Source organism: Triticum aestivum, chromosome 1A (assembly GCF_018294505.1).
Source record: "Triticum aestivum cultivar Chinese Spring chromosome 1A, IWGSC CS RefSeq v2.1, whole genome shotgun sequence".
Taxonomy (NCBI): Eukaryota; Viridiplantae; Streptophyta; class Magnoliopsida; order Poales; family Poaceae; genus Triticum; species Triticum aestivum.
Window position 1 is genome coordinate 9,495,797 of NC_057794.1, and position 12,473 is coordinate 9,508,269.

The window sequence follows — 12,473 nt, forward strand, 5'->3', positions numbered from 1 at the left end:
CGCAGCATTTCCTTTATAAGTTGTCTGAGAAGATGCATCTTTTCGTTCCTGGTGGTTGTGAAAACTTATTTACTTGGATGATTCGGCAATAAGCAGCTTACAACTGACACATCAACAGAAAATTTCTAGCACGACCATATTTTGCTACAGTGCTTGTTTACAATAAAAAATGTAAATAGCGAATGATTTGCAACTGCAAGCTTTCCTACTTCCTTTATTCCTTCTGCTCGACATTACAACTTTCCAACAAATACTGAAAGAAAGCGAACTACTCTACGAATTATTATTATTATACTGAAGTTGCAGCATCAGTGTTCTATTAGAGCTGCAAGTAGCCTTAGCATGGGGGGCATATCAATCTTCTGCAGACCCTCGAGAACCCGGACCACTTCACCCATAGTCGGCCGATCAAACTCATTATCTTGGATGCACCAGCACGCAACTTTGCAAACTCTTTCAGCCTCTTCCAAATTGAAGTCGCCATGTAATTGTGGATCCACCAAACTCTTCACATCTCCGCCGTGAAGCTTGCTGATGGCCTGCACAGGGAAATATTCGGCATTGTGGTAACTGCTGCTGCTGCTAGTGTAGTATGATGTTTCAAGTGAGGAATTCCTCCTTCCCGATATGATTTCCAGCAGTACCATGCCGAAGCTGTAAACGTCGATCTTTGGTGTGATTGCAACTCCACTAAGCCACTCTGGGGCAAGATAACCCGCAGTGCCCCTGATCGTAGTCAAAACTCGGCTAAAATCCCTTCCCGCAAACGCTGTCAACCCAAAGTCTGCAACTTTTGGAGCAAATGATGCATCCAATAGTATGTTTCCTGGCTTAATGTCACAATGTATGATGCATTTGTGACAACTCTGATGTAAGTAGGACAATCCTTTGGCAACTCCTAGGGCTATTTGATATCTATTGTTCCAATTTAGGACAGCGGTGGCATCATTTCTCTTCTTAAATAGATGACCATCAAGAGACCCATTTAACATATGTTCATACACAAGTAACCTGTGATCACCTTCGCAGCAGAAACCAATCAGTTTTACTAGGTTGATATGTTGGATCAGTCCAACTGAGCTCACCTCAGCCCTGAACTGCTTCTCTCCTTGATGGGCACCATCAAGCCTTTTGACAGCTATAGTAGTCTTTGCGTCACTTAACACTCCCTTGTATACTGAACCAAAACCCCCTCCTCCGATCTTTTCCGAGAAGTTTTTAGTAGCACGAACTAAATCAGTGTATCTAAAGGCTATAATTCCAGCAGCACTATCTTGATTGCTGTAGTATATCGCCAGGAAACCACATGACTTGAATTTGATCCTCCAAATCAGTAACAACATGAAAATGAGTAACCCAATACCAGCAATGCTTGTGGCAGTAACAATTCCAACATTTGGTTTTCTTTTGGTTTTTCTCAAACTTGGCAAGAAATCTTTGGCAGCAAGACGGAGATAAAGAGTATCTTTAGAAGTGTAAACAACGCCATCATCCAGACTCACACTAAGCAATTCCCCATACCAGACAGAGCATCTGCTAGCATTATAGGAATAAGCAGTGCATGAGCAAGTTCTGAGACAAGCTTCTTCGCATTGGCTCTGAGTGGCAGCAACTATGCTTTGTGGGTTGTAGGGCAATGTAACTTGAGAAATAGGCTGGAACATGTCCGTTGAACTTGTGATGTTTTTGTCACTAGTACATTGTAACGGTGTATTTCTGATGCATCCTCCTGTTCGATCCTCAAAGTCCCAATCCTGCGGTGACTTCCGAGAGAAGTTATGCATGCAGTCACAGGATGGATGCGGATTGCCACTGCAGACTGTGAAAGGTCCGCAAGTAGCAGGCGGAAGGCAGGGATGAGTAGGCTCGGTATATACAGTTTGCCAAGACTGGTTGGACTGTGACCACACATTCACCTTTATCAGACCAGAGATATCTAGTGAGACAAATGTGGAAGACGGTGGTTCATCTGGCGAAGTGTACATGTAGTACTCCTCTTGGTCATTGTTAACATATGTTGGGTTAATCAAGCCTCTGGTCCGTGGATCCATATCTAGAATGGTCTTGAGCACTGGTATAATACTCATTGACAATGTTTTGGAGGATGCCCAATGCCAAAACACTACAGCAGGGTTTTTCCGACGCTCGAGGATGGCGAGGCCGGTTGTGTCTAGTCCAAGGCTGTATGAGCCAAGACTCAGATCAACAAGGCTCTTCTTTGAGATGATATGGCGATTCAAACCTGTAACCTTGTTCCACCCAAGCTTGGCGCCAGGAAGCACAACATCTGCTGGGTAGTCGAAGCTCTGCCACAACGGTAGGTCAGATGATGGGCTATCTATGACTTTGACAGCAAGGTTTCCAGTGTTCAAGAGAACGGCGGCACTAGTGGTGGTGGTGTTTATGCTGCTAGTTTGTGTCCTATTGACCGTGTGAGTGGACCAAACAAGGGATTCAGTGCCAGCATCAACATGTTTTACGACAATGACAAGATTGCCGTCTCTTGAGATCTTGAGCTGTGTTGAGTTAATGTCGGGGTGGGCGATCGGCTCCTCCCTATTAGCAACCCACACAGTAGTGAAAACTGGAATCTTATTGAACCATATGCCAAGGTACCAGCTGTTATTGGACGACTTACTGCTGGTGCTTGCTGCTGGCTGGAAGAATCCGAGCGCGAACTTGCCGTTTCTTGAGATGAGCTTATCGCCGACGGTGAGTACTCGGCCCGCCATGAGAGTATCATTTGTGGGTGCTGAAGAGGAGCAGCAAGATGTGGGCAAAAGGAGAAGCCCAAGTAATAATATGTAGAAGGGATGCATGGAGAAGAGTGCGGATGTGCTCTGCTCTGCTATTCGAAATAGGAATAAGAGGATGTATATATAGGCTGGAACATGTTGTTGAGCTGAACTGTCACCACGATCCATTTGGGAGCAATCAAATTCAGATTAGGACAGCAGTGGCCCTGTTTAGATTGGGACCCTATCTCTCCATATAATACAAGGCTGGCACTATTTTCATGAAAACTATGTGCTAGTCGGCAGGGATTACAAGCTCTCCAGCACACCAAGGAGGACTTTCAATAATGCTTTCCAAGTCAGTCATGAGGCTTCCACTAAGTGGCCATGGACTTTGGTCAAGTCAACCACGAGCTTTCCACAAAAGCTGCCGTGGGCCATGCTCAAGTCAATCATGGGGCTTCCACCAAACTTACCATCAAAGCTGTATTTTTGGAGTCTTCCACTATGTTAGTGAGCTCTGGAAAGTGCTAACCATACCCCTCACGGCACGCTAATAGTCAAAAGGTCAGCCAACAAGACAATTGACTGAATGATCATCGTATCTAACATATAAAGCCTCCTAGACTACCCGCGTAACTGAAGGCATCGAGCGCGCAAGACGTTTTTAACCGCGAATTGAATTACTGCGGCAGCGACAGTGCTTTTTTTGGCCGCTGGCGTTTGCCCAGCCGTCGGTTTTTTTTCACGTCCGTGGCCGCTTCAGCAGAGGATGACAGGTGGGGTCTGAGACCGTGGAGGCCAGCGACCAGAGGCTGGGTTCTCTAGACACTCCGTGTAGGTTCACCGCGCGAGGATTGGTCAGCCCTCTCTCCCGTGAAAATATCTCCTCCCTCTCCCTCATCCCGCTACTCTCTTCTCCGGGCCGCCGCCGCCTCCGCTCCCCCTCCCTCTCGGCCGCAGCCTCGTCTCCGCTGCCTCCACCGCCTCCTCCTCCCCTGCCTCTGCTCCTCCCGTGTCTCCTCGTCCCCTCCCTCTGCCTCCGTGCTCAACAGGAGGAGCCTAGGTCGCTGCCGGGCGAGGGCGAGCTCCTTGCTTCTCGCCGCTCCCAGCCACCGGGCGCCGTCCTGCCGACGTGGCCCACTGCACGCTGCCACCAGCGTCTTCTTCGGATGAACCCCTCGAGCCCCCACCATGGCGGCTGCCTACAGAGGAGTGGAGCCCCCACCTAGAGGAAAGGCTGGCACAGGTGATCTCTTTCTTCCTCCTTTTCTCATCTTTCCATGGCAATTTGAGGTCCTCCCTCTAATTCATGATGCCGGCCCTCGTCTATGGTCTTGTCATCTTAATTCTCCCAGTTCTCTGATTATCTTATTTTGATTTTTTTGATTTATGTTTGTTTCTAAACACATGTGCAGATCTGAGAAAAAAGAGAAGAGTCTCTCTCTCTCTCTCTCTGTGTGTGTGTAACACATTGACGTTCATCAGTTCTCCAGGAGTAGTTACAGTTACAAGATTACATCTGTCTTACATATGTTTTGTTCATATGTTTTGTTCATTATACAATTTTCTTTAACTTCTGGATTGGTGCAGGTTCGAGGATGTGCACCAGGAGCGCACCTGTCTTGATTATCAGCCGAGCCTTGATCTGGAGGTAATCATTAGAATAAGCATCCTTGATGATTCTGTCCAATTTTTGGGATTTGTGATTCGTAGCGAGTTAAGAGATCATTTGTTGGCTTATCCCTGTTTATGATTTGAGATTGTTATTTTTTGCGCACTCCAATTCCAGAAATCCAATCCAATTTCACCCCTACTCTGACCTCAATGGACTATTGTTGTCGTTTTCCTCCACCTTGCCCTAGGACACAGGTGGCCGGGTGAGGCTGAGACAAGCCAAGGATCAACCAGCAGTTCTTCCCAACCACGCCGCCGCAGCAGCAGCAGACGATGATGTTGTGGTGTGTCCTAAATGTACTAAGCTTGCTTTTGCAGATGTTCATATTTTTATTTTCCATTTGCGCCATGCATTTGCTTTTTTACTTCCTGTCAACAATTTAACTAAAAGATTCACACCAGTTCTTCAACTCTTTGCTTGATCATGGTTTGTTGCTTTGAAGAGCACTGCAATTACTTCCTCGAGGATGATGTTACTTGTGGCAGCTATAATTTTTGAAAGGCCCCCAATTTATGATGTGTGTATACCGAGTGAATGAATCAACATGAGCCCTCTTATGTGTTAGTGTATTTTATTACTTAGTTCTTACTACAAGATACCCTATTTGGCCATGTTTCATGGTGCACTGGAGAATGCATCCATACTGTGTGTGTAATTTAGAATATTGTTGCTTTTGGATGATGATATACCATGCTATGAATTATATATCCCAATCTGTATTTTAATACTTTCTTCTTTTTGCCTTATTGTTAGAACAACTTTTGCTGAGTGGGCTAGCTCCGTATGGTAATATATTGATGGAAGTTAGACAAGTGGAGTTGTACTATTTGGTCAGAGTTGATATTTTCGGTGGAGTTGGGAACTGAACTGATGGAGTTATACTCGGTGTTAGCTACACCTGTTTTTGGTCGCACGGATACTTTTTATGGTCGGTGTAAGCGCACAGGCTGGTGGTTCCTGAGTTCTTATAAAGTAGGGAGTAAGGTTTTCATTCTGATGCTTTATTGTTTTAGGATTTAGATATTTTCTAACCGGTTTACAGGGCTAAGGTGTTTATGTTTTCCCCTTGTTACAGTTCATGCAATGCAACCTCCTTTCTCTAAGGTTTATGCTTAAGGGTATAATTTTTATATTTGATTTGGTACTCCATATAGGTGGATGTAATGATTATATCAGCAGCCCCGGAACAATGGCATTGAAACTGATTGTCCTCTCCTTAGCCTTTGATTTCTTTCATTATAATCCGATAAGATCCTGTTTCTAGATGCTTGCAATTTTGAAGGAACCAGGTTATGTATGATTGCAAAGATCACTGAGAGTTTTGTTATTAGATACATGAGGCAGGAGCTGGGTATTTGTCTGTGGTGGCAACAAAGCTGTCGTTTAGGAGTTGTTGGTGTACAGTGTAAAGAAAGGCATGCTTTTTTATTTTTAATGGCGTCCAGATAGTTGGAGAACCTATATTTTCTTCAGATCTATAGGTTCAAGATATGCAGTTTCTATTTTCTAATTATACTAGCTTGATCCAATAATGACAGAAGTTCCACAAGCTCGTAATTATTTCAGTTACTTGTGCAGTATGGAATTTGATAATTTAACATGTGCACTGCAATTGGCAACACTTTGAACAAAACCTTGAGTTTCTTTTCTCAGGAATACGAAAATGAATCTGTACTTTGAGGTACTCATATGCTGAGGACACAAGATTCCGTCGAGTGTTCATGTATACATAGTGGTAGTTGTGTTTGGTAGCTAGGAGCAAACAATACTACGAACGTTTACTCAGACTCAGCCGAACTGAGGCAAGCACCCATGCTACTTCTCATGGACTTCCATGTGTAGATGGCGAGAATGGTTCGACAATATAGTGCTTCCATATGCACCGATGCTACTTTAGTTTAGGATCGTCACATATTATCTTTAATAACGCTATGCACTGAATGGACAGACTGTACACCCTTCTTTTGTTTATTCAGAACAGATCAGCTATAGAGAAGGCTAATGTGGTTGGAGAAGGAATTAATACACTGGAGTGCTCCCTAAGAGGGCACAAACTTTTCCAACCACATAATTGTAGTTTCAAGTCTGCTTTTTCTATTTGTCAATTTTTTGGGGAACATATAAATGAACTATATTTTTGGTGCAATTGCTCTATCACAATCGGATTGACCCATCCGATGCTTCACTGTATCTTAGCATGCTTATCGAGTACATTCCTTATATCATTTTTACAGCTAAATTGATTTGTGTCAGGTATGGCTATAATGGCAGGTTGTCCTAATAGAAGCTTCAATTTTCCTGTACAGTTTATAGGGGCTATAATGGGTGCTGGGGATCTGAATATTCAAACAGAAGATGGAAATATTGGCATGCCAAGTAATGTCTGTTGTGTCATTGTGGAGTACCTTTCTGGAGGTGCATTGAAAATAATTCTGATAAAGAACAGGAGAAGGAAGTTATCTTGTAAAGTTGTGGTCCAGATATCTGTTGACCTTGCCAGAGGGTAAGTAGTTCACCTCATTCTCTGTGTGTGTGTGTGTGTGCACGCGCGCGCGTGCTTAGTACTTTTGTAATTTCCATGGGCGTGTTTCATATTTTCTATGTACATTTTATGAGAATTGGTATCATCTTTGTCATTCTTTTAAATGTTTAATGTATTTTTTTTCAATTTTTGTTATTTAGTTCCAGTCATGTTTCCTTTGTCTTAGATCTACACCTATTAGGAAGAGCATAGTTTCATCTAGATCATGTTCTTTTAGTTGTTCAGTGTTTGTTCATTAGTGTAGCAGAGTAAGCAGTGCATTTTGTCCATCAGTTAAATCATGTCACATTCAGTTGATTAGGTTCAGTTTTTATTCCTTTCTTCTTCATTCCTTCAGTTTTTTGTTCCTCTATTTAAAGTATAAATAGACTGAGAAATTTCAAGAGGTGTAAAAACAAGACTTGCGGCATTGTCAGTTATTTCTTTTGCGCGTTTGCCTGAATTTCTGTGCTGAAATAGCAACTCAATGTTAGTGCATTTACGATGATGAGGCATAGCAACTTACCGTTCAATCTATTCAAGTAACATGTCATGCATGTTCCAGTCATAATCATATCTCATGGACAATATATAGATGATTATAAGGACATAAAACAGTTGGAACCATCGTACATCATGTCACAATTTATAGAGCGGATAATATATTGTGGCCGCCTGCACCTTTGTGGCAAGAATGAGGTACTGTTATTGTTGTCGTGCGTACTTCGGACAAGTGGTACAAAGTAAAAGTATATATTATTGCAAATTTTAATTTTCAGGTATGTACGCCGTTGTGTGAGCACAAGATGTTATTCTTATTTAGAGAAGCCAATGCTTAAGTGCTAATTGGTATACCCCAGATCCATCAGTGGGAGTGATACAAGGCACTTTCTAAGTCCAGGTTCAACAAAAACGTCAGCCTACCCGGCCATACGAGGGCACTGAGCTCGCGCTGTGATTTTAGGCTGCCGGATGTTTTTACTGTACATGTTTTAGGCTGCCGTTGTGTGAGCTTGGTTGTTTGGGCCTACATTGCAGTGTATTGGGTAGACGGGCTGGACGGCTGAGCCGGAACCAATTCTCTCCTGAAAATCTAGCCCATGAGAGACCAGTCCTCTTCCGTCCTCGAGCCCCACACTCCTCTTCTTCTTGCTCCACGGCGTCCCTGCTCCTTGACACTCCGCCGCACGGCTTCTTGCACCGTCCTCTTCTCTCCACCCGCCTCATCATTGACTACCCTCCTGGCGCATAGGCTAAAAGGAGGGCCATGTGTCCTAATTGACTACCCTCCCGGATTGACTACCCTTTTATCTCAGCATGTGTCCTAATGTGGTGGATGGGCTTGGTAACATTGTTTGCTACGATCGAGGACCCAGCACAGCTTGTTGTCGAGAGACGTGCAGAAAGTCTGATAGTAGTTGTTGTATTCGAGTTGATTTCTATTCCGAGAGCATCAATCTTGGCACTCTCTTTGAGAAGCAAACAATATGCTCAACATCTCAAATTGTTCATGAATTAAGATTTTACCATGATTACTTTTCCTTAATTTGGAATATTTCTTTTAATAGGGTTCTGTTAAATGTGAACATGTTTGCGTCAAGGCTTTGTTGATGGTTGAAGAAGAAATCAAGGTCGCCAAAACTCGGGTGCTGCTGAATTGCTAGATTACTCCACTGCAAAAAAGTAAGAAGTGGGTAGCTTCTTTACCAAGTCCAAATAACACTGCATCCTACTTTGGCTGTTGATATCATCCTACTTTGGCGTGCTCTCCCTCTGCATCGGGGTTCTGATGGAGGCGCTTCGTGTGGCAGCGCTGGACAGCGGCAAGAAGGAAGAGCTCAGGCCACCCGCGACGCCAGGCCGCCGGCCCTCCTCCCTCAAGCTCAAGGCGGCGAAGAGATGGTTGAGATGGTGCTGCAGCTCCGCAGGTACCGGCTTCTACAACGTCTCTTGCTCTCTCAATTTTCTTGCCTCCCCTGGAATTCAATGGACGAAGAACATGTGTTGAAACTAAATGAGGTTTGGGATGTGTGATTGCACCCTGTTTGTGTGCCGGCAGGGCAAGAGATTTGTCTTTGTTGTAGTTAGCAAAGAAATAATGAAGTGATATTTATTCGATTCTCATCCTTTCACTGTTTTGAGTTCTGCTCATGCTTATTACAGCCCGGTGATTCCATCTGCACCGGGGTTCTGATGGCGGTGCTTCGTGTGGCAGCACTGGACAGCGGCAAGAAGGAAGAGATCGGGCCACCCGCGACGCCAGGCCGCCGGCCCTCCTCCCTCAAGCTCAAGGCGGTGAAGAGATGGTTGAGATGGTGTTGCAGCTCCGCAGGTACAGGCTTCTACAACGTCTCTTGCTCTCTCAATTTTCTTGCCTTCCCTGGAATTCAATGGATGAAGAACATGTGTTGAAACTAAATGAGGTTTGAGCTGTGTGATTGCACCCTGTCTGTGTGCCGGCAGGGCAAGAGATTTGTTTTTGCTGCAGTTAGCAAAGAAATAATGAAGTGATATTTATTCGATTCTCATCCTTTCACTGTTTTGAGTTCTGCTCATGCTTATTACAGCCTGTTGATTCCCTCTACACCGGGGTTCTGATGGCGGTGCTTCGTGTGGCAGCGCTGGACAGCGGCAAGAAGGAAGAGCTCGGGCCACCCGCGATGCCAGGCCGCCGGCCCTCCTTCCTCAAGCTCAAGGCGGCGAAGAGATGGTTGAGATGGTGTTGCAGCTCCGCAGGTACCGGCTTCTGCAACGTCTCTTGCTCTCTCAATTTTCTTGCCTTCCCTGGAATTCAATGGATGAAGAACATGTGTTGAAACTAAATGAGGTTTGGGCTGTGTGATTGCACCTTGTTTGTGTGCCGGCAGGGCAAGAGATTGTTTTTGCTTCAGTTAGGAAAGAAATAATGAAGTGATATTTATTCGATTCTCATCCTTTCACTATTTTGAGTTCTGCTCATGCTTATTATAGCCTGGTGATTAGAGTCAATAGTTTGCTCTTGGGTCTCAAAATAGTTTGTTCTTGGCTCTCAAATACTTCTATTGGTGACTCACTTTCAAAATACAGATTAGATGCTTCACTGAATGTTGTCCCCCAAGAAGTGTCGTGCTCTCCTTTGTTCTGAGCTTGTTGTGTGTTGCGCTTGCGTCGCTGCCGTTTTTGTGTCAGTGTTGCTGCCGTGGAGGGCTTGGTTTAATGTACTGTATGAACCAAACAGACCCCAAGTCTTTTGACTCTAACCATTCATTTAGCATGTTGACTATGTACTAGGTAGCATCTTAATATGTAGAATCTTTTATGATGTTAAATATAAAACAAAGTTGAATGATAATTGTGATTAGTGTATGATCCTGCCAATTCAACTGGCCCTAATAATTAATCATACAGAATTACTTGCATATGTCCTTTCTAATACTACAGTCTATGTGATCCCAGATTGCAATTTTGTTGGGAAATCTCAGCTTTGATTTAGAATACCAACGCTAACAAAATCCTATTTAGTTTCTGCTGTTTTGGAAAGGTTGCCTACTATACCACTATTTTTTATTTAGCTTGGCTTCAATGTTGTATTGCTGATCGTCTATTTACACACCAAAAAACCATATTAGAACGCAGACAATTAAATGATTCTGCCCCTGCTATCAAAGTGGCCTCTCAGACTGAAGAAGGTGCCACTGCTGAAAATATTGTTCAGCCTGCATCCGTGCTAAATGTTCGTGCCTATGCTTAATATGCAGATATCATACCCATTCTGCATAGATCATGCTTGATGTACAATGATCTTTGATAGCACCAAATTATACAGGTTGGAGAGGAAACTGAAAGTGCATCTGCTGAGGATCCAAAGAACATGCTTCCTGACCCCTCTAAGACCAAAAGGTGAAAACCCCTCCTATAGAACAAATTAGATTGTTGTGTTAGATTATGGAACGGCTCCTGCTTTGGTATATGCATTTGATCTCTACTTTTTCTAATATAAGTTCTAAGGTTCAGTTATTTTTCTGCTTGCTTCTTGGTCACAACAATTACAAATTTACTGAGTGTGGGTTTGTTACCAGGCTCAATTCCTGTTCTGTACCTCACTGATATATGCAGATTAATCACTTACTCACAAAAAAACACTGCCTTTTACTATTTAGTTACTCGCTAATAAATTGCAGAATAGATGCCTAAACAGTAATACTACCCTCCCATTTAGGAATTTACAAAGCCTTCCCTTCTTTACAATGAAAAACATTGTTCCCTTTGTATGTTGACTATGTTTTCTCTCTTCACTGATGCGTCTAATGCTGTTTGATCAGACTTTTCTTTCTAGATTCATGAGAGGGTCAGTAAAATATATATGTACCTTCAGCATTTTTATGTGTATTACCATTTCTTTCCTGTTGCATGCGCCTGCCAATTGATTATCTATGGAGTTGGTTTCCTATGTGCTAGGGTTCAATGAGTCTTCTGTTTGTTTATGTTGTCTTGCAATTTTTGTGTCTAATCTTTATGCACTTCCTGTGTATACAACATTCTGAAGATCTAGCCTTTATCACCAGGAACAAAGTTGTTAACGTGTCATTGTTTTTGCTAATTGATCAAATTCAGAACAGGCAATGCCTCCAAGGGAGTTTGCGCACCAAAGAAAGCGAGGCAGTAGTTCTTCCATGGAGCACTTCTTCCATGCCGTTATCTAGATATGTACATACAGTACGACTAAGGTTTCTTTGGTTCTACTTATTCTGCAACTGTGATTAATGGTATGGTGCAGTATGCTAATAACTGTAATATCTCTTCTTTCTCAAGGTATCTTCTATATTCTGCTTGCTTATCAAGCGAAGTCGACGCTGGAAGGGTATCATGCTGACCATTTAATTGAATTTCTCTTACAGAAACCAATATTAATTTATTCAGAGAACATCCTTATTTTTATTTGTGAGATAATTAAAAAAGATGTTTATCTTTCCGAGCGACATTGGACATCCTATAATTTTGAGCACCGCCTCGAAGCAACCAGAAATAGTTTCTGGTAGACTTTGGTCAATGTATCCTGGCCTGCATGCTTTGGTGGTTACGAAAACAGCCACCTTTTGTTTCGCATCAATGAGACCAATATCTTTCTCCTTTCGGAGAACTCCGAGCAAGCTATATATAAACTTTAGTCTTCCCCTGCTGCTTCTATGGTGAAAAGTACTGTACTGTGTAATGTAGTCTATCATCTTTAGATTATATTGTTCTCTTTGTAGTGAAAAGCGGTTTATCACCGCTTATTGTATATATATGTGAAGAACTCTTCTGCTACTGTTTCCTGAAAACTATGACTCAAGAAACAAGCTTCCTTTTATGCATGCTTTTGCTTCAATGCTTTCATCAGAGCTTCCCCCTGATCACGTCTTCCGATCACAGTGTATGTAATAAATTAAAAGCAATTACATTCCTGTTTATTTTACAAACGCTCTTCAACAACAACTACATCTGCAAAAAGTCAAGATTACTTTCCTACATGACTTAGTGCATCGTTTTCAATCTTATGTGCTCACTACATATAGTATAT

The 12,473-nt window shown here is 43.0% G+C and overlaps 1 protein-coding gene and 1 long non-coding RNA gene across 16 annotated transcripts; one reads left to right on the forward strand and one right to left on the reverse strand.

Annotated features, from left to right (window-relative positions):
• Nucleotides 1-237: 237 nt before the first annotated feature.
• On the reverse strand, nt 238-2,819 carry LOC123185271 (G-type lectin S-receptor-like serine/threonine-protein kinase At2g19130). Its single transcript, XM_044597202.1, has one exon. It carries the CDS (start codon nt 2,817-2,819, stop codon nt 309-311), a length of 2,511 nt encoding a protein of 836 aa, XP_044453137.1. The 3' UTR covers nt 238-308.
• A 729-nt stretch (nt 2,820-3,548) lies between these two features.
• Nucleotides 3,549-12,263, forward strand: LOC123185278 (uncharacterized). Of its 15 annotated transcripts, none has more exons than XR_006493297.1 (12): nt 3,549-3,984; nt 4,154-4,242; nt 4,329-4,389; nt 4,601-4,696; nt 5,167-6,916; nt 8,503-8,624; nt 8,746-8,862; nt 9,098-9,266; nt 9,502-9,670; nt 10,740-10,813; nt 11,528-11,640; nt 11,726-12,263. It is a non-coding gene; the product is annotated as an uncharacterized lncRNA (long non-coding RNA). The 15 variants fall into 15 exon arrangements; XR_006493326.1 differs by having other exon boundaries at nt 3,553-3,984; nt 9,150-9,266; XR_006493329.1 differs by having other exon boundaries at nt 3,554-3,984; nt 8,503-8,617; nt 9,554-9,670.
• The last annotated feature ends 210 nt before the right edge of the window (nt 12,264-12,473 follow it).